At 35.0% G+C, this 26270-nt stretch overlaps 1 protein-coding gene across 2 annotated transcripts; it reads right to left on the bottom strand.

The window, feature by feature from the left end:
* Nucleotides 1-7619: 7619 nt before the first annotated feature.
* On the bottom strand, nt 7620-12581 carry LOC108329502 (uncharacterized). 2 transcript variants are annotated; one of them, XM_052873337.1, is made up of 5 exons: nt 11904-12581; nt 10252-10364; nt 9788-10162; nt 8630-9473; nt 7620-8093 (listed from the first exon to the last, which is right to left on the bottom strand). In XM_052873337.1, exons 1-5 carry the CDS (start codon nt 12052-12054, stop codon nt 8023-8025), a joined length of 1554 nt encoding a protein of 517 aa, XP_052729297.1. In that variant the 5' UTR covers nt 12055-12581; the 3' UTR covers nt 7620-8022. The 2 variants fall into 2 exon arrangements, with proteins under 2 accessions (XP_052729297.1, XP_017419219.1); XM_017563730.2 differs by having other exon boundaries at nt 11939-12580.
* Between the last annotated feature and the right edge of the window lie 13689 nt (nt 12582-26270).

The raw sequence follows: 26270 nt of genomic DNA, 5'->3' as shown, positions 1-26270 counted from the left end.
AAAATCATTGACAGTATATAATTAGAGTTCAATTACCTTTATTTAATATTTGATGTTGAATATTGATCATATCACTCCATAAAATGTTGAACATTAACTACATCACTCCATTTAATGTTGAACATATATTAAACCACACATAAACACTCAAATGTCTAAGGACGTCTCCATTTATAGTTTTTTAATGGTTTTTTTAACCTTAAAAATTCAAATACTAGAGGAAATTGACCATTTAAGTAAGGCTGAGCATAATTCACCAAACTGTACTGAAACTACAATTAACTAAATTATATTATACTTAAAAAAACTAAACTTATTTTAACTAAAATTAATTAAACTATTTTACAGTTCAGTTAAAACAAACTGAACTCTACATAATTTAAGTGCAGTTAACTGTGAACCACAGTTTCTCCCTAACTGAGAATTTCACCCCCAAGTTGAAAACCCTTGAAGCTAGAGTTCGAAAGGATTAGGGCTGCTGTGTGCTTCTTCATGTGGCAGCCGTGTTTTTATCTGTCTGGGATCTTCTTCCAGCTCTCCAATCACCATGTCAATCTTCTCTGCTGCTGGACCGTGAAGGTCTTCTTCAAGGTGCTGGACGTCTTCTTCTTGTTGCTGGACGTCTTCTTCTTGTTGCTGGACCGTGAAGGTCCTTGGACAGCCATCCATGCATCCACTTCTTCCAGCTGCAATTTACGTGAAGTTTCTTCTCCTCCGTGAACATGCTGGCTGGCTTTTCCAATGAAAAAGATCACTTTCTTGGGTGGATGGATCCCATAGGACGAGACATCACTCCTCTTTGCTCCGTGTTCTTTTCTTCCTTTCAGCATGAGTTCCCATGTGTTTGTCGTTTACAAATTCTTTAATCAACAAAAGTAAGAAAAGGGGGCCATGTGTCCTTATATTATTTTATTTTCCAGACAACAAAAGTAAGAAAAGGGGGCCATGTGTCCTTATAAAAGTGTAATATAAATTAGTTTACTGAACTGCACTGTACTATGAGTGGACTAAAAACCAGTGCAGTTCAGTTTAGTTTAGGAGAACTGTTTTATAGTTAACTGCAAATTTTTATAGTATAGTGCAGTGCAGTATACTTTGCCCACCCCTACATTTAAGAGATATTATGCGATAAATTTCCCATTTTCATTTTTAAAAAAAGTATACATTAAAATTGCTCTTTTAGTAATAAAAATAAGAAATCTTAAATGAAGAAAAATAAATTCTTCAATAAAAAATTTTGAAATATAGTTAAGTAAAAATAATATAATATATTAGTAAGTTTAACAAAAATTTCTCAATAAGTTTAAGAGAATCCGACAGAGAAATATATGCTACAAGTTTATTTAATGAAAACATTCTAAGTTTAAGAAAATCCGATAAAAAATATATGTCAAAACTTCTCAGTAAGTATTTGGATTGGACTCATTCGGTCTAATTTTCGGTCTAGATCGATTCATCTCGACTTTCGATCGAAGTAAATTAGTCTAGACTTCTAACCATAGTTAACTTCGCTCAACTTTTGCCTCGGGCTGAATCAACTCAACCTATAATACCAAAGGTTGAGCTAAGTTAGTCTGAGTTGAAGGGTCAAGCCAAGTCAATTATGACAAAAGCTCGTGTCGAGTTAAATCCATCGAAAATCGAGTCGAGTCAACTCGGACGGAAGGTCTAGTCGAGTCGGCCTTAGCCAAAGGTCGAGACTAGTTGACTCTAGCCAAAGGTTGAGGCTAATCAGTCCTAATCGAAGGTCGGGAATACTCAACCTCACCGAAGGTTGAGACAAGTTGGTTTTGCCCGGAGATCAAGATGAGTCGATTATCGAGATAAGTCCAACTAGGTCGAAATTCAAAAATAGTCAATCTAGACCGAAGGTCAATCCGATTAGGCAGGGGTTAAAGGTCGAGCCTTAGGCCAAGACAATTTGACTCAGGCAAAGGTCTAGCCAATTTGGCCCATTTGAACGTTGAGACCAATCACCCTTGACTGAAGTTTGAGACAAATAGGTATTGATAGAAGGTCGACACGAGTTGGCCCTAGCTGAAGCTCGAGACGAGTTAGCCAGGCTAAAGGTCTAAATGAGTCGATTATGGTTGAAGTCCAAAGCGAGTTAGCACAGGCCGATGTCTGGACGAGTAGGTTAAAGTCAAAGGTTGAGTTGATTAGGCCGAGCCAATGGTCAAGTCGAGTTGATCGGAGTCGAAAGTCAACCTAAGTCACCCGAGCCAAAGGCTTAACCATATCGATCCGCGTCGAAGGTCACATCGACGTGGGTAAAAGGTCGAGCTGAGTCGGCCTAGCCAAAGCTCAAGACGAGTTAACCCTGATCGAAAATCAAGACAAGTCAATCCTGGTCGAAGTTCGAAATACCTTCTTAAAATTTCTCAATTTCAATTTCCTTTTAATTTCTTCATCCAAACAAGTTATTTTACTTTAGAGAATTTCAAATTTTCTGAATAAATGAACTACTCTGAAATTGTTTCATCCAAACACTACATTAGAATAAGATATAAAAAGGAAAGACAATTGAATGACTAATTAATAGTATGATGATGATGATTAAGTGTTAAAGTGATTATGTGTTAAGTTCATACAAGATAAAAGTTTTAGATATCCTTAGGTCTTACTTTTAACACATGATTTTTCTATGATAATAAACAAGACATTTTTGTTATGTCTAATGGTTTAACTAACGTGAAACAAGCTTAAAAGAATAAGCTTAAAGCAACACTTGATCATAACAAAAGAGTGAGTCCATGAAGAATAATTCCACAATATAATAGACAAGTGCTATATACTTAGATAAAGCTTTCAAGAAGTATTAGATAGACTACAAAGTGAACAATAACTAACAGTAATATGCTATAAAGAAGAAAGAAAATGTTAAACAATCTTATCGTCTACAAATGATCATATTTGCATGCTCATAGTATGTACTTAAATAACTAAGAGTGATTTTATGTACTTGTTGAAGACACAAGTGATAGCAATAATACTTGTAATACACTTTGAATGGAAAACTCATTGTTGATTAGCTTTACAAAACTAGATATAGCCTTGTTTGGATAAATCAATATAATTTATGTATTATTACTAAGTATTTCTTACTTGTGTATCTCCTTTTAAAATATCTTAGGAAAAATATTTATAAAACCATCAAACAACCCTTTATGTCAAATAGGTCACCTACAAAAGTTTCTCGCAAGTATTTTTAAACAACCATATGTAACCCTTCCTCCCATTATAAAGCTAACATGTAACTTCATTAAGAGCTTTTTATTATTATTAAAGTGTGAAATAAGTAGGAAGAACTACCAAATTTAGATAGTTAAAAAATTAATATCTTTAGTTATTCTTTTCTTTTTTTGTTCGTTCAATTTTACCAAGAAATTTTCTCATCTCTAAACTTTTTCCTACTATACTTTTTTAAGGAAATGGGATTAGGATTTTCAATGATCCACTCAATGAAATGAGGATCTATTTAGTGGATTGACTTTTTGTTTGCTAACAATAAATAGTCATTAATAGATATTATTTTTTATTTTAATATAAACAAAGCAGAGAACAAATATCTAAGAAATATTTTTTTGCTACATAAGGTTACGTCTAGTTATCCAATGGAAATGACAAATAGTTTCATTGAATAATCAAATACTTACAAGTTCTTACTACGACTTACAACAAGTACATAAAGTCTATTCAATTGTCACTTAAACTCCCTTGAGGTATGGCATGACCATACAAAGCATCTCCGAGCTAAAAAAGAAGAATATTGTTTATAGGTTTCAAACTCAAATGAGTGGATATGAAATGCAAGCCCTCATATTCTAAGAGATAAGTTCACACATGTGAAATATTTACAAGCAAAATCATTGTCCCTATCTATGTTATCTAGAAGACAACACTATAAGCACTTAAACGCTTTTAAGGAAATAAATAATTATGAGTGGATGCACATTGTTATCCAATTTTTCTATTAATAAAAATAATTACTTTAATTTAGTAGTTATTTTATTTGTATCCAAGAAACTGAAATGAGCTTAAAACACTTAGAGATATAGGTTATGCATGTGTCCAGGTCTAGTTTGAAAGATGTGATGCATGGTCTTTTAGACAATGTGTTTGAAGACATGAGTGTCTACATTATTTTGCATGGTTGTCTACACTTTGGCATAGTAGCACATCACCTCTTGTGTTAGTTGTCAAATCATCTCTTCTTCACTTGTCTAGTGGTTTAAGCATAATATATCTTATTATGAGTTCTATTTATTCTAGTGGTTTGAAAAATTACATTTTTTTTCTTAATTTTTTTGTGCTTAAAGAACCTTCATTTGGTTCATACTTAGCGAATTTAATAAATAAACCAAAATTTGGTATTATTTATTATTATCAAAACCTCTGGTGATAAGGTGGACAAATATTCATATATGGACTTTTGTCTAATATTGTATAAATTGTCTATGTCTTAAAAAGATCTATGTATGATAATTATGTATGTTATGTAAAAGTCTCTTTAAATTTGATGCTTGTAGTAGGCAACGCTACAAACAACCTTTTAATTTTCTTCTTTAGTTTCCTACATCACTTTCTCCTCATGACATGCATCAATCCACCTTCAACATGACACAAATAACCTTTCATATTTGGATTTAATGTTTTTATTCAACTTTGGATTACATTTGACATTGGTTAGAGTCCAAGCTATGTCATTAAACATCCATATATGAATAGATCTTATAGAAATTGTTTTAAATGAAGAGTTATTTGCCATTAACATGTTACCACAAATGAAATCTTCAAATGTGGTTAATAGATCCATCTGAAATTGATAAAAGGAGAAATCATAACTAACCATTCATTAATTAGATAATTGTTTTTTAGAAACAATAATGAGTATTAAGTCAAACTTTGATAAGGCCTTCCTTTAAACAATATTTTCAACATGATCTTGATTAACCAATATTGGACGATCTTTCCTCTAGTGTCTTATTTTCTTGTAGAAAATTCATTTGTTTTTTGAATTACCCTTATTCTTTTTATACTTTTCAATTTTCTTGTCTTCTTGAAGACTGCTAATTTGGAATCTTTATCCCCATGTGCCCTATGGAGAAACTCTTTCAAAAAGCCTAGACTTAACCTCTTCAATCGTAATGGAATTCATTCTTATGCTCAAATAGCTCACCAAGCTCTCATAAAATAAGGAAAAAAGGCTATCACATCATCATTGCATATTAATCTTCTACTTTTGCATCTATGTCTCAAAGCTTCATCGAAATTGAATTGAGCTTACCAAGATGAACCTTAAGTGGCATAATCTCGTTCATCTGCAATCCAAAGAGTTGTATCTTCAACAACAACTTATTGAATATGGATTTCATCATGAAGTTACAAATTTAGTTATAATGTCATCAAAGTTTGTTCTTCAGTAATTTCATAAATAACCTCACTAATGGAGAAAAAGAAATCAACAAAAGTGTTTTTTTTCTTCTTGTATCTTCATAACATGTCTCGCTATGTGTATGATAATATTTAGGAGTGGTGCCTACACACCTTACTCCTTTAACGAAACACTCATTTTGATCTTTTGTAATTGATATTGTTATTTATTAAACTTCTAGATCAATTATACTTGTTTAGGCATCAACTTTTAATAATAGGTAGAAGATATACAATAAAAATTGTAATCCTAATAAATCAATATGGTTTTGTTAAAATTACCCATAGTTTTTTATCATAACAAATGTTATTAAGTTTTTGGTGATTTGATCATATATTATCTAAGTGTGTGTATCAAGAAAAAAAAATAACTTTTATATTAAAAAATAAGTTGAGGTCATGCAAAGGTTATCATACTCTTCAAAAATAAGAACACTTAGACGACATACAAACGACTATATAATAAACATTAAAAGATGTCAATAAGTAAAAGTTGTAGATATATCTAATGCAAGACATAAATTAAATTTGCAAAATCATCTACTTTTCACCAATATGATGCCACGCACTCTAACATTGATTCTAACAAAATAAATCAATTTATCCTAATTATATGTTTAATTTAAGGTTTTAGATCTCGTTTAGAAAAAAAGTTGTCATTTTCATAACAAGTTGACTACGATAAAAAAAAAAAGTGTTAGTTAAATAACAACCATTAATAAAACATTGAGGGAAAAAATAAAGATTTACATGGAAGCTTTACTATTTTGGTTCAAGATGATTAAAACGGAGCATTTAACTCACAAAACATATTAATGATATATGAAAAAAAAATTATTATGCATGTGCTTGTGTCAAATGCAATAAAAAAAATCTAACAGAATAATAAAGAGTGTTTCTTCCTTTGCAAAACCTTCATTCCATGAAGTATATTCTCTTGACAAGGAATTCTTATTTGTATATCCTCTTATAAGAAAGGTTTGCTTGTAAATTATCATACAACTCTATTATTGTAACCAATATAGAATTTATAAAATACTCGTTGAAAGTAAAGAATGATAAGTGTTAACAAACAATGTTAAAAAAGACTTATTTTTTATTTAGAAAAATATAAATAAGATATAGTTAAAAGTGATTAGCGTACTTTTTATAACCCAAATAATGATGACAATAATTGAAAATAACTCAATTTAGAGATAAACTAATATAAAAACCGAATAAATAATTCAATGATACACAATAATTTTATCATTTTCAATAATTCGATTTTAGAAAAGTAAAAAATAAGTAAAGGAAAGTTTGTAACATTACATTAGTTAGAATGAAGTTGAGTTTATCCATAAACAACTTTTCGAATTGAAATATTAAAGATAAAAAGTATAATTAACAGAATATTAGTCTTCAATAAATATGATATAATAGTTTATTATTAAAGCTTGACTTCGATAGTCTCCAATGTATTTCAGTAACTATAATGAAAAAGTCACGGATGCGTAGATTGAGAAACAAAAAACTATAACTTTTTGAACTAGTGCATTTTATCTATTGGAGAGCCTGTTTCTTTTTAGTAAAAAGCAATGACAAGACTTTTGACAGATGAATATTTAAACAAAGACGTTTGGAACAATATATTCTGGACGATCAATATTCTACACACTTGCTGATCAGACATTAGCCAATTTTCAGAAATCAGAAATACCAAAACAAAGAAGATAAAGATGAGGTACTCAACACCCTTTAAGATCATCCTGTTACAATGTTTTGAAAAGTCGGTTTCATTCATCAATCCAAAAAGTCAAAGGCAATTCACATGATAGTATCTTTTGCCTTGTTGTCTTATCTTTGCAACCGTATGCACAAGGATATATTTTATGATTTTCTTTTAACTTTATGAACAAGAATCATGTGCAACTTATTAATTGCATCAAATACAAAATAGTAGTCACCGATTCAATTTGAAGGCTCATGAGCTTCCCAAAAAAAAAAGAAAATTTAACAGATCAACCACATCCCTTAACTAAAAACACATGCACCCCAGATTATGTTTTTGACATTTAATATCTGCCACCGCTATTCAGATTTGTTGTAAACTTGTAGTGGGAACAGTATACAAGCATATTTTGTTGCTGTTGTAAGCTATTTGGCTCGTGCAGAGATAATAGGATATGAAGGGGAGAGAGAGAATCTTAACATCAAAACCGTGTTACATTGCCATCATGGGTTGAACATTTTTCCTGGTCATGCTCGGCCAACGTAGCCTTTGGCTGGCTTACAGAAGCATACACAGAATTTATTGCAAGGGGTGGTGAGAAACAAAAGAAAATCGTTACTTTCTTCTTTTTTTTCTTTCATTTTTTTTTTCATCTTACATCACAAAAGAGCAGTAATTTGTGTGATCAAGGCCTGCCACTTGTGGACTTTGACCTGAAAACACTTACAGCATGTGGATCTCTTTAATAAACTATTTACACGCATGATGATGACAGCTTATATCCACTTAGATGGGCTGTGCAGAAGCTCGCCTTTTGCGCAGCTCATATTTGTAGTACTCTAGTTTGTTTGGCCGAGTGATACAATTCCAGTACTATGTTATACCCGTAACACAAGTACTATAAGCATTAAAATTGACCATTTAGCAGTTCCAAGACAACCTGCAGAAGCTGCAAAAACAGAATATTAGTACACAAGAAACAATACTTTAATATGGATTTATAGCCATATATGTTGAATAAGTTACTTCAGGAACACTTTTAGGAAAAGAGAACAATAGAAGGAATAAAAAAAATTCTCCATGAACTAAATTAACTTGTGCATAAATTAAAAATCATCTTTTCGAATTAAACTAATTCGAGAAGACAGACTACTACAAATAGCTTGTAGAGAACATTCTCTTTTTGTTTTTCCTACTTAGATTTTTCCCTTTTGAGCTTCTAGAGAAAATTATCAAAACAATTCCGAAGAATTAAAAAGTTATCCTGCTTGCTTGTTAACCTGGAATTAGATGCAAAACATTGCAGAATTTGGATACGAGAAATATCCAAAAAAGAGTTGCACACATGTATGATCCAAGGAAAATATGATATTCAACTTCCAAGGTTCAAGCAATCAAGAAAGATGTGCTCCAACACAAACAAATTTGACACCCATTGCAATCTTTAAACTATCAAACTATTGCCATATTACTGAGCATACTTACATGATGAAAGCCCAGGAAAATGCGTGTAATAATGTTCTGGGGCAAGTTCATTCTTAGGAGGGGGCTCAGCATGAGCAAAAGCTACATTCGGCAAAGGACTCAATGCAGGTTCTGAATGAGAGACGTGTGTAGGGGGATCGATATGCGATTTTGGTGATGCAACAGGAACAGGATGATGTGTGTTAATAATAGGGGCAACTGCAGGTGTTGGAGGATGAGCATGCTTCCCAGAATTATGGGTAGACCTTTTTCTAAAACCAAATCGACAATTAGGAGGCTGAGATTGAGAATTTTTCCATGGTGCAGGTGCAACTTTTGCTGCGGTAGGAGAACCAACCTTGGGTGGAGGCACACCCTTCCTGGGTGTAGATACAGGCATAGGTGTGGGTGAATGTGCATGAGTATGTGCATGTCTAGCTGTAGGTGTTGGTGTAGGTGTTGGTGCTGATGCTGGTGCTGGTGCCGGTACTGGTGTTGATGAGGGTATAGGAGAAATTTCAGGAGAAAGATGGGTCTCATGGTGATGATGATGATGATGATGCCGGTGTCGATGGTGGTGGTGGTGTGGAGGATGTGCCAGAGGAGCAGGAGAAGGTGACCACGCAGAGCCACTACCATCATTTCCATGAAGGGAGTGTTGCAAGACGGATGAAAGTTGGACCTGCTTAACCCTACCAAATTCAGTGTGATTCAAGCCCAGATTATGTGGTCCCATGATGGTTTGTGCCAGTTTCTTTAGCCTCTCTTTTGAAGTAATCCCAACTGCAAGTAGAACTGTTGACTGGACAAGAGTAGGAGCATCGACTGTTGAACCATCAGAATTTGATAAGCTGATGTACAAGTTCTGCAACCACCGAGAAAACCCAATGAAAATCAGCATGACACATCCTATGACTAGTATTTCATCATTCAAGAATCTTCAACAGGTACTGAGGATAGTAAATTGTATTTATTATGTATAGGGATTCCCCCATATAGGACAGTTTTCTGCAACACCAATAAAGACAATACTCATACTAGCAAACAAGCTTCCTCATTTTATCAATACACAAGAACAGTGTGGTGATCATTGACACATAACACATAATAAGAACTGAAAGTTGACCTCAAACAAAAACCATACAAAATAATAACCATAAACAGTAAAAAAGGACCAACCTCAAAGGATGTCAAATATAATCCAGACTTTAACTGACTGGTGAGCTCCTTAAAATTGGATTGTATTTGATAAATGGGAAAATTCAATTTAAAGCTAAACTTTGCTTGCCCTTTCTGTAGAGGAAATGCATTCTGTTGTGGAATTATAGTAATTCCTCCCTTCAGTTTCAGCACTTCAAAAGAGTAGGGATCTCCAAACAAGGATGAAGAAGTAAGCTGCAGAATTGATTGGCGTATAACCAGGGATGTAAATGATGCTCTTATCAAACTGATGACAGGATAGGACATTTCTGTGCCTTTATCTTCAGAATCAACTGCAAAAACAACTCTTGTCTTGTTTGGCCCAGGTAAGGATTCTAGAGAAACGACAGCTACCTGGATTATTTTAACAAAAAAAGAAGAGAGAAAGTATTAGCATGTAAACATTAATAAAGGATGTGGAAGGGAAATATGAAGAGTGGTACTTTGCTAGAGGGAGCATCAATCTCATCAAAAATTTCATCTGCAAGCTGGAACTTGTAATCTTCTAGCAAAGAAACAGATTTATTGACGATAAAGCTGGCAACAATATCATGATCTGCAAAAGTAAACATTGCCATTAAGCAAAGTGAGCTTACAACATTAAAAGAGTCTTTTCAGGTAGCTGTTGATAGTAAATCTCTGAGTATGGCAGCAACTTCTCAAAATCTATCCATAAATTGAAGCATACACATGCATGAGGAAAATCCAATGAAGCACGCTAAGCTGGTGAAGAGTGTGGAGATGCTTATTATAATTTCGCAAGAGAAAGGAATAGAAATTGAATAACGAGATTTGATGAACCACCTTAAGCAAAGGTAATACACCGTGTATATTATAATTATTACGAAGGACAAAACATTTAGAACAACAATTTCCAAAAGCCAAAATACTTAACCAGCCAAACAATAAACTTCCTCGTATTACACAACTTGTCGCTACTTCATCCCCCAATAAACGACCTTCTTATTCTTCAGGTAATCACTTATATGTTATGCTATTCATTCACTCCTCCATTAGTAAGAAAATATCCGTGGCAATTGAACACTTAGAATCTCTTATGGTGGAAAATATGCTGAGCACATTGGCTACATAATGAGGTGGAATTTTGAAATGACGTATAGCGGCTGGGGACATGGTGTCACAGTGCCATAGTAATAATACTACGGCTATTGTAACTAAATTACCCAAATTCAAGCAAAAATTTCACAATTTCAACTTTTCAAGATTACAAACGAAAACTACGAAAAAATAGCAAATAAAGTTTATTGCCATATGTCTATCTCAGTCATTGCAACGCATACAATTCTTGGATAGACCAAGTCATTCAACCGACATCAACAGAAGTCTTCATAAAACTAGCGTCACAAAGCCTGAGACAGCAAAATTGTTTAATGCATACCCTTCACTATGAAAGAAAATCCCTTTCTATATTGTATAATTTACAACCATAATTCGTTTGTGAACATCTAAAAACAATAAAAATACCTAGTTTGTGAATTGTGAATAAAACAGCAAAATACACAAACACCAAATATAGCATGTAAAGAAAAAATAAAATAAAGCCACACAACTAAAAATCTCCAAAACCATTTAGAAAAAAAAAAGCAACTAAACAAGCTCGAAAAATTCCTAAAACCTTACTTGAAATAGCTAAAATTAAAGTAACTTCCCAAAACGAAGAAAACACGATCCGACAAACAAGCTCTCTTTCCCACAATTTCCAAATCCCTTCAATTGGCCAATTAACAAACCCGCCATAATTAGGAAACGAAATAGCCAATTAAAACACCCAAATTAAATAACTAACAAAATAACTGAATTTATTTCCCGTTGAGACATTAATCATCCACTAAAAATCTCTAATTAAATTTTCCTTTTTCGTTCTTCCATGGTAGACCATCTTGCTGAAACCTATAAGACCATAAAACTAGTTAAACTGTACCAACCCCTTGTCATTTTTCCACACCTTCACTGATAAAATCTAACCCAAAGCTAAAAATTAAACTCCTTTCACCCGCATTTCTCCAACATGCTCCCAAATCGGAAAACCTAAAACCCCATTTCCCCCGAAACCAAAAGCAGAAACAGATCTAACCCCATGAAACAATGCCGCCAGCCACAAGACCCCACCTTTGAATCTGGAACCTCCATGCAGGCTCCTCCGATCTGCGAGGCTCATAAAAGGGGGCAACCAAAACGCCGCAGATAGGAACAACGCGACCGACAGGACCAGTATGATGATGCATCTGGCGCCGACAAACGTCCGAATCCGAGAACAGTGGCACCGACACTCCGCATTCCTCGGAGGATCCTCGGACGGAGGCAGAGGCTGCCGTTCTTCTTCGCCCTTTCCCATTGCAGAAGAACCGGAAGAGGGTTACAACCCATTCGCATTGGGTACACCCATTGGGAAGCTAAGTTCGAAAATGGGATCTTTTTTCAAGAGGGTAGGTGGGGTTGGGAAGATTAGAAGCTTTTTAGGGTTTGAGGGAGAAGGGTTGGAGTGGAAGAAGACGAAGAAGAAGAAATAGTGATTATTAGTGAAGTAATAACTTGTGCAGCAAAATGGACAGCTAGTGTCATTTTCTGCTTTGGAGAGAGATGGTGTGGTTTTGTTTTTTATATTTTTGAAAAATTGAAGTGGAAGCAAAGAGGAAAAGAAAATGCGTTCATTTTTTTTTAATTGTTAAAAATTACGCACTGAGGTAGCACTATCGAGGGAGAAATTAGAAAGATGGGGTAAGCTGTGCCGAGGAAGAAAGCATTTGGGGGGGCAGTGAGGTAAGGTTTGACTCTTCCAACTTAATATCCGCCACGTTTTCTTCTCTCTCATGCTTTGCTCGTGAAAACAGATAAGGATTTTAAAACCAAAAACTCTATTCAATTTTTTTATTACTATACGTCTGTTTTAAGACACTCAACTTAATTCACGCTTGTTAATTGTCTTCTGTGATATTTTTTTAACTATCACTTTTTTCATTAATTGGTAAAAATTAATCTCTAAATTTTCTTTTTTTTAAGACTTGTTTTTAGTAAAAACAAGCTTAGAACATCACTTATTTTGATGTGATCATATTGATACTTCTATTCATATCAGTTTATACCTATTGACTTCCTTCGAACTTCTTGAATGAAGATTGGATTAAATTCAACTTTTCTTCAAAAGTTAGGCATGCAAGCAAATTAAAACAACTTTCCTCAAGACTATGCAAGATGCATTTTGTTGTTAGCACTTCTAATGTTTCACCAAATCATAAAAATACTGATAAGTGTTTATTGTTCTTAATTTTAAAAGAACATGCGTTTATTTGGTATTTTTTTAACCTTTTCAATTTATGTTAACTCTTTTTACTAAAGGATTTGAGAAAGAAGAAAATTGGAAAATTTTGTAAGCATTTCATAAGCCAAGTTAAAAGATATAAATAATTAAAGAGAACTTAGCTGATATAGAATTCAACTTAACTGAACCAAAATGTGTTTTGAAAACCATTTTTTACTATATTGAGATTCGCCCAACACAAAATGGTTTAAGCTCAACTAAGATAATTGTTTTCTGCACTTCCCGTAACTTCTTTTTGCACCCTTATTTTAAAAAAATATATCCCTTTATCCTTTCTTATTTAGTTTTTTCTTCTTCGTTGGAAGCACTTGCTAGTTTGACATTAAGTTTTGGCACACCAATCAATTAGAGATCAATATATTATGAAGCTTTGAGATGGGTAGATGTTTGGATAAGTATATAAGTATATTAACGTTCGTTTTTTAATTTTCAAACACGTCCATGGTTTGAGATCAATGTATTGTACAATCCAACATATTAGATGACTTTTAGGATAGAGTCCATCTTGGTGAATTGGTTTAAGAGTTTTAAGTAATATTATGTGCAATTTGATTTTTGAGATGGTTAGGTGTTTGGATAAGTATATAAGTATATCAATGTTCGTTTTTTAATTTTCAAACGCATCCATGGTTTTAGATCAACATATTGTACAATCCAATATTAGATGACTTTGAGGATATAGTCTATCTTGGTGAATTGGTTTAAGAGTTTCAAGTAATATTATGTGCAATTTGATTTTTGTGGGTGAGTACTTATTAAAGTATACACTGTTGTATGTAATTCAATGATAAGAATGATTGAGAATTTTAATGAATTGATTTAAGGTTTCGTAGATTGTTATGTAAATGGTGAGATATTATAGAGTGTGGTTTCCTAGATTGAGAATTTTAATGAATTGATTTAAGGTTTCGTAGAGTATGGTTTAATTGTGGTTTTTGCTTTTATACAAGATTAAACTTCCATATGTGTGTGTAACATTACTGATGTAATGTGTTGGTTTATTTATAAAGATATGGCTTAGGATTGAATGGATGAAGTTCAGATCCTAAGGAGAAAACTTTAATAGAAACTTAGATTTAAATTGTATTTTTGGACTATGGGTAAAATGGTCTTTTTACCTTTAGTAAATGGTGCAGAAATTATGTTAAGGGGGTGTAGAAAGTAAAGGTATGCAAAATAAAATAAAAAATGAAAAAAAGGAGATTACTTGAATAGTAGTAATATTTAGTAGTCATTGATATTTTAAAAAGTGATTGAGAAAAATATGAGTGGAAATCTTGGTGAATCTTAGAGATAAAGTGAGAGATCTTGTTTTAACCTAAAAGATAGAGATAGAGTGAAAGAAGTTAAAAAGGAGAAGGGGAAACAACGGTCTGCACATTATTACTCTAAGTTTAAAAACGAAAAAAAAAAAGATAAGGAAGAGAAGAGACGTTTTCTAGGAGAGAAAGGGAAGAGTTGCGAAAAATATAAGGGAAGATTAATGGTGTTTTTGGAGTATAAATAAAGCCCTGGTATTGGCCAAGATATGGAGAAGTTTACCTTTGTTAGTTGTATGTTATGCATTATGATTTTCTTGTATCGAAATTTTTGTGTTGATACATGATTATATGATTATGATTATCTGTTGTTGTTGTTGGACAATGGTTTGTGTATGCATAATGATAGGGTTTATGTCATATTTGTGTTGGGTTTTCCCTATGAAAGTATGTATGTTTTTGATAATGCTAATTCTTACCATTATCTAAGCATGAATTTAAGAGCAAAATCAACTCCTTTCTAGCTTGGAACTCGCTAAATCCTCTCTTTTATCTTAGTTTCATGAATAAATGTGTTTTAGGCTATATTGATGAGATTTCATCTATAATCCCTTTATTTTGTAGTAATACAATGATTGGAAGAACCTCCACGAAAAGTATAAAGCTGAACTAACCACAGAAGCAAGCAGATCTGCACAAAATAGAAGAAAACACAATGCTGCTGCAGAGACTCACGCCGGGCGCCTACTGACCTGGGCGGCGCCGGGCGTGAGGTAGCTGACCCATGGCGCGCCGGGCGCCGGTCTGTCGGGCCGCCGGGCGCGACTTTTTGGTGATGTGGCAGAAACGCTTTATTTAACCCTGGAACGCGAAGGGCTTGGGGTCTTTGGTTCTTTGGAGGTCCGATTCTTCTACTGGAGCTCATGGAGGGCGTGAGGAGCTGCTGGGTTCCTCTACTTCTCTACCTTTGGGTCTCCTTCTTCTTCCATCTTCCACTTTGTAAGCTTTAGGGTTCTCCATGGAAGTGGAGAACCAGATTCGTTTTGTTAGGGATTGCTGTAGCCTATGGATTCTTGTGTAATGGATGATTGATTTGATTATATATATGCCTTTTCTATCAATTGCTAGTATTCTTGTTTCCAATCTTAAAGCTTGCATGTAATAGGAATGTTCATGACTTGAATTTGGGGTTTCATGGATTATGGGGACGTAAGATGGAACCTAGAACTGAAACAAGAGTCCTTGTGGTCATTGATTCTAGGGATGGAAGATGATTCACATGTTGTCTTAAGATCCTAGCTCTTTAATGCGGGTTTGCTTGTTAGATTGTCCAAGGAATTGGAGTTTAATAGGGAAAACCTAGGCTCTTTCACTTAAGGGATTGAGGCTAGAGTGTTTTAGTGGATTGACTTTAGTAAATTGATAGAGAGGAGATGAAAGTGGTTATACACAAGAGTGCATTGGTGAAAACTAGTCTTAGCAATGTCATTTCATACCATTTCTAGTCTTTTCCATTTCCAAGTGCCTTCAATACCAAAGTCCAACCTTGTAATTATGTATCAATTTACATTTCTGCACTTGTTCTGTAAATTGATGTTTTGTTCTTAAGTCTATATGAGTTGTTAATCGCACAATTCTCTAGTATTACGAGTCTCTTGGGAAAACGATACCCGGTCTTACCGGTTTATTACTTGAACGATTCGGTACACTTGCCGAAGTCTCAACAAGTTTTTGGCGCCGCTGCCGGGGACTCGTGTCAATACTAGACTTTTGTGAGGTTTCTAACTTATGTAGACTTGATTTTGTATATAGAACTAACTCTTTTGTTGTAAATAGATTTTCAGTTTTGTTTGGGCTAATTTGTGGCTTTAGCCTAGCTGTGTCTAAGTGTATATGCAGGGAGATGTTCATACAAGGAGGACTGCAGCCTCAAAAGCATCATGAAGACCCTGAGATTGAAGGAATTATAGGACACAAGGAGACAACTATGTTGAGCATCACAAGCTGCCCCAAATTCTTCCTCCCTTGAAGATGCTCCAAGTGCTAAGTGAAAGATGAAGAAGAAAGGGAGAAGGAAAAGAGAAAGACTAGTCACCACCACCCTTGGATGAGAGACAAAGAACTCAAGCCTAGCAAGCAAAATTTGATCAAGAGGATTGAGTGTTTGAAGATGTCAAGGTAGTGGAAGGGCAAAAATAAAGAATTCAAGCTATGAGAGTTGATTTGGTGGCTAGAATGTGGTTCAAGAGGAGTTGGTGGAAGGAGCACACCAACAACAAAGTTTGCACTTCATTGAGTAATCCGTCAAGCTAATGACGTTAAACAAGCGCTTTTGGGAGGCAACCCAGTTTTATTACCTATTTTACTTGTGTTTGTGTGATTTTTGTGTTATTTGCATTTTTGGCTTATGTTTTGCATGTTTGTGTAGTTTTGCATTGTTGTGATTTTTGAGTTGTAATGTGTTTTTGTGGTTTGTTTGGTGTGTTTTCAAGTGCTTAAATCTGTTATGACATGTTACAGTGTGTTCTAGGATGTTTTGGTGTGATCTTAAGTTCTTAAATATGATTTGGATGCATAAGTACAGTTTTGAGTTGTAGAGTAAAAAGCTTTGGAAATGTGCATTCAATTCACCCATTCATGCATTCAATTTCATTCCTTATAGTTTAGACAAGTTTCAATGATGAAAACATGATATTCTGGATTGATTTGAGTGTGAATAAGGGTCATATACCAAAAATCACAAGTTGGGAAGCTTAATTTCGAAAACTGCAGAATTCTGCAGTTTTCTGCATAATTCACGCGCGGCGCCTTCTGATCAATAGGCGCCCGGCGCAAGCAGCACCTGGCTCAGTTGGCGCCCGGCTCAAGCAGACCTCTGCTCAGCAGGCGCCCGGCTCAAGTAGCACCTGGCTCGGTTCACGCCCGGCGCCTCCTGCTCGGTAGGCGCCCGGCCCCAGCAGCACTGGTTTAAGCACAAATTTTTTTTTTGCTTGTTTTTGGTTTTTGATTGTTTTGCTACTTTCTTTTGCATATTTCTTTTAGTTTGTTTTATGGATTCTTCTCTCCAGTTGTTGACTATGGGATACTAATTTTGCTTTGAGCTTTCTTGTTACATGATAAGATCTTCCTTAGGAATTAAAGAGTCAAAACCACCACTGGCCAACCTTTGAGCCAAGTGTGAGCTGAGCACCCTATGACTTGAAGATTTGCTGCTCGTGTACCATGGCCTGGGGGCCAGGCCCCTACTGATGGGGGAGGTGGAGCAGTTGCGGAGTATACGCTACTGTTGGAGGAAGATGTTGCAGATGAAAGTGAAGCTAGTGTCCTATACTGCTGGAGCTGCAAGGAGTCCATTTTAATCGGTTTTTCAGTTTTAATTTCTTGTTTTATCTGTTTTCAGCTTATGTGTTTTTGATTTCTTTTTGACTTGCCTAATGGATAGTTCTTGTGCAATTGGTCTGGTGATTTGAGTGAATCATTTTCTATGCTTGAATTGAATACAAATCTGTTGTGCTTGCTCTTTATCCATGAGAATTGTTTTGAAAATCTAATTGAGATTATGTGGTTGAGCCTGTTGAACAGAGATTGTGGTTGCTTGTATATGTTTAGATAGATGCTTAGCTTTAATTGTGATCAATATTCTTGGCATGATGTTTATCAAATTTTGGAACCGGAGTAAACCTGTGAGATGTTGTGCCTCAGAGTTTATTGATGAATGTTATTACTTTGGAATCACAGTTGATTTTGCCTGAGTTTCTCTATTTGAACTAGTTACTTGCATGTTACAAATGATCAAGGCCATCTTGTTCTTCCACCTCTTCTACATTTTGAGCCTAAAAGCCAATGTATAACCTTTGAACCTTAAAGAAAACTTTCTCATTTCCGAAACCTTAAGCCTATTGAAAAATCCTTAACCTCCTTACCTTGAGTTGAGATGAACATATATGTTAGAATGAGGAGAATGGTTTAAGTTTGGGGGAGTTCTTATCAAAAGGGGAGCATTGAGAAAAACAATAAGTTGAGCTAAAAAGAAAGAAAAAGAAGAAAGAAGAAGAAAGACAAAAACATGAATTCAATGAAAAAGAGTTGGGAAATAGGTTGAGAAGTGGGTTATTCAATTTTGGAGAAAAAGAGATACTAAGCTATATCATGAATGAAATTGTTTGTTCTCTTATCTCAAGGTGCTTTGTTGTCCAGAAAAACCAATTTTTCTTCTTAGCCCAGCCACAATACAAGCCAATCAAAGTCCTTGTGATGTAACTTGCTTGTAAATGTGTTTGAAATTGTTGAAACGAAAGGCAAAGTTGATTTGTGTAACATTGTGATAGTTGAGAGTTAGACACACATCCTTATACACCATTGTGCTTGAGTGAAACACTTTCCTTGGTGAGGATTGGTTCCATGCACTCATTGAAAACAACTTGCCATGTTTATTGATCTATCATTTGCATCTATCTTGTGACTTTTAATTTGTGAGCACCATGATTGAAGTTTAGCTTGCTAAGACTATATTGTCTCTTGAATGTGATTTATAAGTTGAGCAAGCATGATTGATTTTGTTTAATTGATTGAAAGTGTGCTTAAAGTTGCTAGAACATTGTGATTGAATTATTTGCTAGGTGAAGTACTTTTGCTTGAGGACAAGCAAAGTTGTAAGTTTGGGGGAGTTTGATAATGCTAATTCTTACCATTATCTAAGCATGAATTTAAGAGCAAAATCAACTCCTTTCTAGCTTGGAACTCGCTAAATCCTCTCTTTTATCTTAGTTTCATGAATAAATGTGTTTTAGGCTATATTGATGAGATTTCATCTATAATCCCTTTATTTTGTAGTAATACAATGATTGGAAGAACCTCCACGAAAAGTATAAAGCTGAACTAACCACAGAAGCAAGCAGATCTGCACAAAATAGAAGAAAACACAATGCTGCTGCAGAGACTCACGCCGGGCGCCTACTGACCTGGGCGGCGCCGGGCGTGAGGTAGCTGACCCATGGCGCGCCGGGCGCCGGTCTGTCGGGCCGCCGGGCGCGACTTTTTGGTGATGTGGCAGAAACGCTTTATTTAACCCTGGAACGCGAAGGGCTTGGGGTCTTTGGTTCTTTGGAGGTCCGATTCTTCTACTGGAGCTCATGGAGGGCGTGAGGAGCTGCTGGGTTCCTCTACTTCTCTACCTTTGGGTCTCCTTCTTCTTCCATCTTCCACTTTGTAAGCTTTAGGGTTCTCCATGGAAGTGGAGAACCAGATTCGTTTTGTTAGGGATTGCTGTAGCCTATGGATTCTTGTGTAATGGATGATTGATTTGATTATATATATGCCTTTTCTATCAATTGCTAGTATTCTTGTTTCCAATCTTAAAGCTTGCATGTAATAGGAATGTTCATGACTTGAATTTGGGGTTTCATGGATTATGGGGACGTAAGATGGAACCTAGAACTGAAACAAGAGTCCTTGTGGTCATTGATTCTAGGGATGGAAGATGATTCACATGTTGTCTTAAGATCCTAGCTCTTTAATGCGGGTTTGCTTGTTAGATTGTCCAAGGAATTGGAGTTTAATAGGGAAAACCTAGGCTCTTTCACTTAAGGGATTGAGGCTAGAGTGTTTTAGTGGATTGACTTTAGTAAATTGATAGAGAGGAGATGAAAGTGGTTATACACAAGAGTGCATTGGTGAAAACTAGTCTTAGCAATGTCATTTCATACCATTTCTAGTCTTTTCCATTTCCAAGTGCCTTCAATACCAAAGTCCAACCTTGTAATTATGTATCAATTTACATTTCTGCACTTGTTCTGTAAATTGATGTTTTGTTCTTAAGTCTATATGAGTTGTTAATCGCACAATTCTCTAGTATTACGAGTCTCTTGGGAAAACGATACCCGGTCTTACCGGTTTATTACTTGAACGATTCGGTACACTTGCCGAAGCCTCAACAGTTTTAATGGGTTATCCCATGATAATATGTATTGATACTAAGGGAGGACAAATGTATGTTGATTGAGGTCTTTACCATGCAAATATATATTGTAAAGAATGATATGATTATCATATGCAATATGTTGGGTTTGTTTAGGTTGTAATCTGCATAATGATGGGTTTTGGATGATTCAAGTAATGTAATGTATGCATTAAAGTCTGTTCATAAGGTATCTGAGGCGTGAAAGCATGCATGATGTATTGGGTATCTTTTCTCGTAATCTAGGATTGATGTATGTGTGTTTTGAACACTTGAATTATGTTCAAGATGCATTTCGATTCGGCAATAATCGATTATTTGTGCATTCGCTTTGAGTTTTGTATCGGGAATCGATTATGTAGGATGATAATTGATTATCCCTTCATATGTTATGAATCTAATAATTTGTTGTGTCAAAACCACTGAGATAACCAATTATCTTAAGTGATAATCAATTATCATAAGGTATCTTGTGTAAATGTAAACGTTTCGGGAATAATCGATTATTGTAGTGTAGTTTTACTAGAAAAACGTGTTTTGATGAAGAATGAACGTGGATCAAACTTGAGGAGCTGTAAAACGTGATAATAATCAGATAATGAGATTAATGGTTATGTTTAGGGTCAGTTTTGACTTGTGGTTAAGGTTAGAGCATGAGTGAGTATTAGGGTGTAGTGAGTATATGGTTTATGAGCATGAGAGTGAAGGATAAGTCTACTAGTTGTATCTAGTAAAATCTTGGTTCTGTTTGCGAATTGGTGTTTCCTTTTGCCTTTTGTGCATAGGAAGGGTTGTTAGGGTATTAAACCTTCCTTGTGTGGGGGTGATGGTGTTTTTGTTGTCCTTGTGTGGCAAGATTACATGTTCCTTAGCTGGATTGCGGGACTACTCGAACATATTAGTAGGGGATGCTACATATTGGTCTGTAGGAACGACTACAAGCGGGTAAGGTAAGGTACAAGAGTGAGACTGACTCTTTCCACTATGGTGTTCATGGTACGGTGATGTTCATGGTGTTATTCATGACTGTGATAGTCATGATGGTGATGTATTTATAATGACGATCGTAGTATAGGAGATGCTTTAGGTAACGCTATGTTGATAGTGGTGTCCCTATAACGGTTATAGTAAGTATTAGCGTAAGTACTAATGAGTGGATAGACCAATAGTCTATGAGTGTGAAATGTTAGTAATGACATCAAGAATCGAGAATCGAAGATCAAGGATCAGAAATCGAGAATTGAGTAATTCATAGTGATTAAGTTGTCATGTTAAAGGATTAAGACTCTAATTATTATTATTGTTGGGTATGCAGTGGTTTATGGTTGATATATATATTCAGTGTGTTGATATCTTGTTATTATTATGATTGTTTGATCGGTAGCTTACCCTATACGTGTTTGTGTTTGTGTGTTGTGAATAAAATTATCGACGGTGATCGTATAATGTATTATACGTGAGCATATGATGTTATAGATAGTGTTGAGACATGATAGATTCAAGAGGTGACGTAAAACAGACCTTGGATTTTTAATAAAAGTTATTTTCGTTTAGTTTAAGACAATGTAGTTGGAGTTATTTTAATACATTCATTTTTCCCATTATTTGAATAGTGTAATTGGACAAGTCTTTTAAAACTCATATACTTTGAATAAATTATGCATGTTTGAATGTTATGGTTTTGCAAAATAAGTTTATGCAATGTGATAGAAAGTTGAAATATAGGATTTTTGAATAACCCGTGATACCCTAGAAATTAGGGTGTTATAATACCCCTTATCCTTTGAATATCTAGGCATTTCTCCTTATACCTCCTTTGTAACACTCCTAATGAGATGTCATGAGTATAAAAAAAATTCAACGTCAAAAGTATAAAACATTTTCTTCATATATCAAAATCTTTAGTAAGTATATCTTGGAAGCAAAATCACAACTTTAAATTGCGTCTATACAAAAAGAAACTCAATAAGGATCTTTTACAAAAACACCAAGTCTGAAACATTTGAGTGAAATCTAAATAAAACCACTCCCGGAATGAACATTCCCTATCTCTCGTCAACTACTTCAAACCGAATTTATCTGCAACATCATCTACTTCCTTACAAGTATGATCATCATAGGTGGAAACCACAACCTCAAACATGCAAGGGTGAGTAACCGAAAAGCTCACTCAACCAACAATATTACAAGGAAATAACATCATTCATGTTCACATCACAAATTCTAAACATATTCTCCTTAACATACATTAACAACCCAAGCACAAGGTTTAAAGCACAACGATAATTATTTTCTTTTATTAAATAAAACTTAAAATATTTTTTATCAAGATCGTGCAAGTGGACTCACTTGGCCTACCAAAATCACCAAGTTGCATCTCACGAGACCCAACAGTCAACATGGATCGAAAAACATCCTTGAAACATTTTTCTTTTAAAAGAAACCTCATACCATCCCTTCGAAACTACGGATAACACCACAAGAATGGACTATCATATTACAAAAACAGTGACCAATTCAGCCTTGCACCTTGAGTCACGTTCATATTTCATTTCCATCTTCTCATTCACACACGAAAGACGACCCACGTGGGCCACCTATTACAGAAACTTTCACTTATCATCTTTCTTTCTATTCATGTAACTCGAACTCCTCTCTCTTCCTCTCTTTTAATTTAATTTTCTTCCATTTTACAAACGCCGAAACCCATCTCCCTCATGTTTTCAATTTCGTTATTCTCTCTCCCAGTGCTCCCTGTACATGTACTCCTCCCCCATGCAAAATATTCACACCATTCCTCATGTAAACACAATACCCATTACACTCCAAAGAATTTAGTTTCTTCCCCCTTACAGACTGAGCCTACCACCACTTCTCCCTCCATTCTTTCTTCTTCCCCTGCTACCCAATACTTCCTCCCAATTCTCCATCTCTCACTATTCTTCATTATGGGTTACACTCACCCACACCCACTTCATCTCTTTTCTCATATAAACATTTATCTTCCTCTTTCACATATAACATATCTCTCATTTCTTTCATCAAGATCACAACTCTCACTTACCCGAAACAAAACCTTTGTTCGTTCTTCTTCCTCTCCCAACTACCGTACCAACAACTCACTTTTCTCTCGTTTTCACTTTGCCACCAAAACTGAAGCCTTCTCCCCCTTTTCCCTCCACTTATTTTCTTTTCTTTGTTCTTTCTCTCTTACTTAATACCCATTATACCCTCATTCTTCCCTTCACCAAAAAAAATATTTCTCCTTCCTGATTCTCTCATTTTCACCTCAAGTTTGAACTCTCCTGACCATTAAGTGTTTGATCTAATTCTACACTCCTTTCTCTTCCTTTAACAGGAAGAGAACTCAAGCCCCTCACCCCAACACTCTTGGGTGATAGAGGGTAGTAAAGTACCCACGTTGATCACCATTTTTTTGCGAAAAGGGAACGGTTCAAAGGAATAAAAGGAAAACGATTAATTCTACAAGAACAAATGCGTTATACTCACAATATCAATTGAAACCAATGTAACCATTATAATCAACATGCCTTCATCATAAACCACACCTCCCATGAAACAACGTGGTTACTCACTTTTCATATACAATAAGTAACGAAACCCATGCAACAATGCGAAAACAACCACAACATCATACAATAATACTAGAGCCCCATCATACGCAAACACATAAATCAGGTTTCTCCCTTTACCTTGTTCTCCATAGGGTTTTCTAAAGGTTCATGATTCCCAACAAGCTCTCAGCATTTTTTGTCCCCAACATTAATCTCAAATTCTTCTTCTTTCCCTTGCTCCACACTCACGGCCTTGTCCTTGATGGAGCTCCTAAGTTTGTTATTCCATCTCTCTCACAACGCTTACTTAAGTTCTTGTTAAAGGTGCTTTAGGGTTACTTTGTCTCTCACGTGGCTCCTCTCCAACCTCACCAACGTTTACCCTAAATACACCCTAAAACCCACACACTCTAATATCTAATATGGTCTAAAAAAGATCTTCCCCATTACTCAAAATATTTTGTGTTAAAACCCCACCAAATATTTCCTTTTTTAACCTATTCCAGCTTCCTAAAATAAACTCTACTTTTAATGATAATTTGTGCTTTGTAAGGTAATGAAGGTGCCCAACGTTAAGTGGTTAAAATGGAAAATAAGAGGAATAAAGCCCTCTTAGAATAACACAAAGTCTCAGTTAAATGCTTTCCTCAAAGCCCAAAGAAAGGGGAAAAAAATGAAACATGTAGGGGATGCTATGGTACACTCTTACTCCCCTTAGTTCACAAAATAACCACATTTTTAAAGTTCTTCTCTCTCTTCGAAAACAACACAAAATAAAGCATGCAAGAGAAGGACATTCCTTTCCCTCTGCCCACCAAAAATATGTGCACCATGCAAGTATATTTTTATTTTCATACGGGTCTTACATCCTTAAACTTTGTATAAATCACAAAGACATTATCAAACTCAATGTCTGTTTCTGATTTATTAAACAATGGCTATACTTTAAAGTCTTTGACCCCTCTCATAGCCATTAACACTACCTTCTTGGACTTGTGATCAAGTTTCCCTTCATCTAATGGTAGTAAGTAAGAATCTTAAACAACTTCAATGCTTGAGTGAGTAACAGGCTTGGCCAACCACATCTTAACTTGAGTCTTGAACTTAATGGCTATAGATTGAGAATAATTTATTAGAGAGTAGATTGTGCTCATTGCTCCACTTAAGCACTATTTATCTAAAGTGGAATGAGAAATGTGACAACATGCTTCTTAGCCTTTGACTCTCAAAATGCTTCTCTCAATGTCTCTTAAAACTTTATATGAATATAGAGATTTAATCAAACTCAACCTTTCTACTAACTAGTGCCGTCAAAATGGGTTGAAACCCGTGAGCCAACCCGGCTCACCACGGGTTTGAACCGGGTTGGGTTGGAAAAAAATGCAAATTTTTTTATGCGAGCCAATTTTGACCCGGCTCACTAATAACCCGGCTCACACGGGTTGAACCCGTGGTGGGTCGGATTGGCTCACCAACCCACCTATTTTTTTATTGAAATCAAATTAATTAAATTAATTATTCAAAATGCACAACCTTTACTTAGCGATAGAGCATTTCGCGTTGCTGTCTTTCCAAAAGTTCCCCTTCGTAAATAAAACCCTAAGATTATAGATTGGGTAATATTATAGATGGAGATAAAGAAGAAGATGTTTCAAGAGAGCATAATATTGTGAATTTATCCATTCAGGACTCCAATTTAATAGATGGATAATATTATAGATTGGATAATTCGGGAATATATCATTTGTTTTATCTTGTTTTTAGACCTATCTACAAGCATGACAATTTTATCTTGTGCTATATATTTTTGTTAACGTCTATATGTAGTTTCTTCTATGTCTCACTAAATTAAATTGGCAAAATTTTACGCTTCATAGCTTAGAATATATATAACAATATATTTCTTTTGTTTCATTTTCTTTTATATCAATTGGTTCAATTATTACTGTTTTAATTTGATCGATCAAAGTAACATGTTATAAGAATCTGAGAAGAAGAAGGTGAAAAAAAAGTTACTTAAGTGAACCAATGAGCCAACCCGTTTAACCCACCAACCCGTGGTGGGTTGGGTCGGGTTCGAATTTTTTTGGCTCGCTAATAAATGAGCCGGGTTGGGTTGACTCACTAAGTGGTCAACCCGTGGTGGGTCGGGTCGGGTCGGGCCGGGTTACCCGTTTCGACAGCTCTACTACTAACAAATTACTTTTATTTTTCAATATCATACTATAAAGACTTTTACTTTATTTCCAAACAAATAAATGAGCATATCTTAAAGTTACATTGAAAATTATCTTCATCTACATAATAATGAGTAAGATATAAAAAAAATCTT

The sequence above is a fragment of the Vigna angularis genome, chromosome 2, assembly GCF_016808095.1.
Source record: "Vigna angularis cultivar LongXiaoDou No.4 chromosome 2, ASM1680809v1, whole genome shotgun sequence".
Lineage (NCBI taxonomy): Eukaryota > Viridiplantae > Streptophyta > Magnoliopsida > Fabales > Fabaceae > Vigna > Vigna angularis.
This window is presented reverse-complemented; position numbering and strand designations above follow the sequence as displayed.

Excerpts from the sequence above, each read along its gene's own strand:
- LOC108329502 (XM_017563730.2), bottom strand. The coding sequence starts at position 12,164 with ATGGGAAAGGGCGAAGAAGAACGGCAGCCTCTGCCTCCGTCCGAGGAT. Across the intron at positions 10,163-10,251 it reads TTGATGCTCCCTCTAGCAAA|GTAGCTGTCGTTTCTCTAGA; the intron begins GTACCACTCTTC and ends AAAATAATCCAG. Across the intron at positions 8,094-8,629 it reads TTTTCCTGGGCTTTCATCAT|CTTCTGCAGGTTGTCTTGGA; the intron begins GTAAGTATGCTC and ends CTGTTTTTGCAG.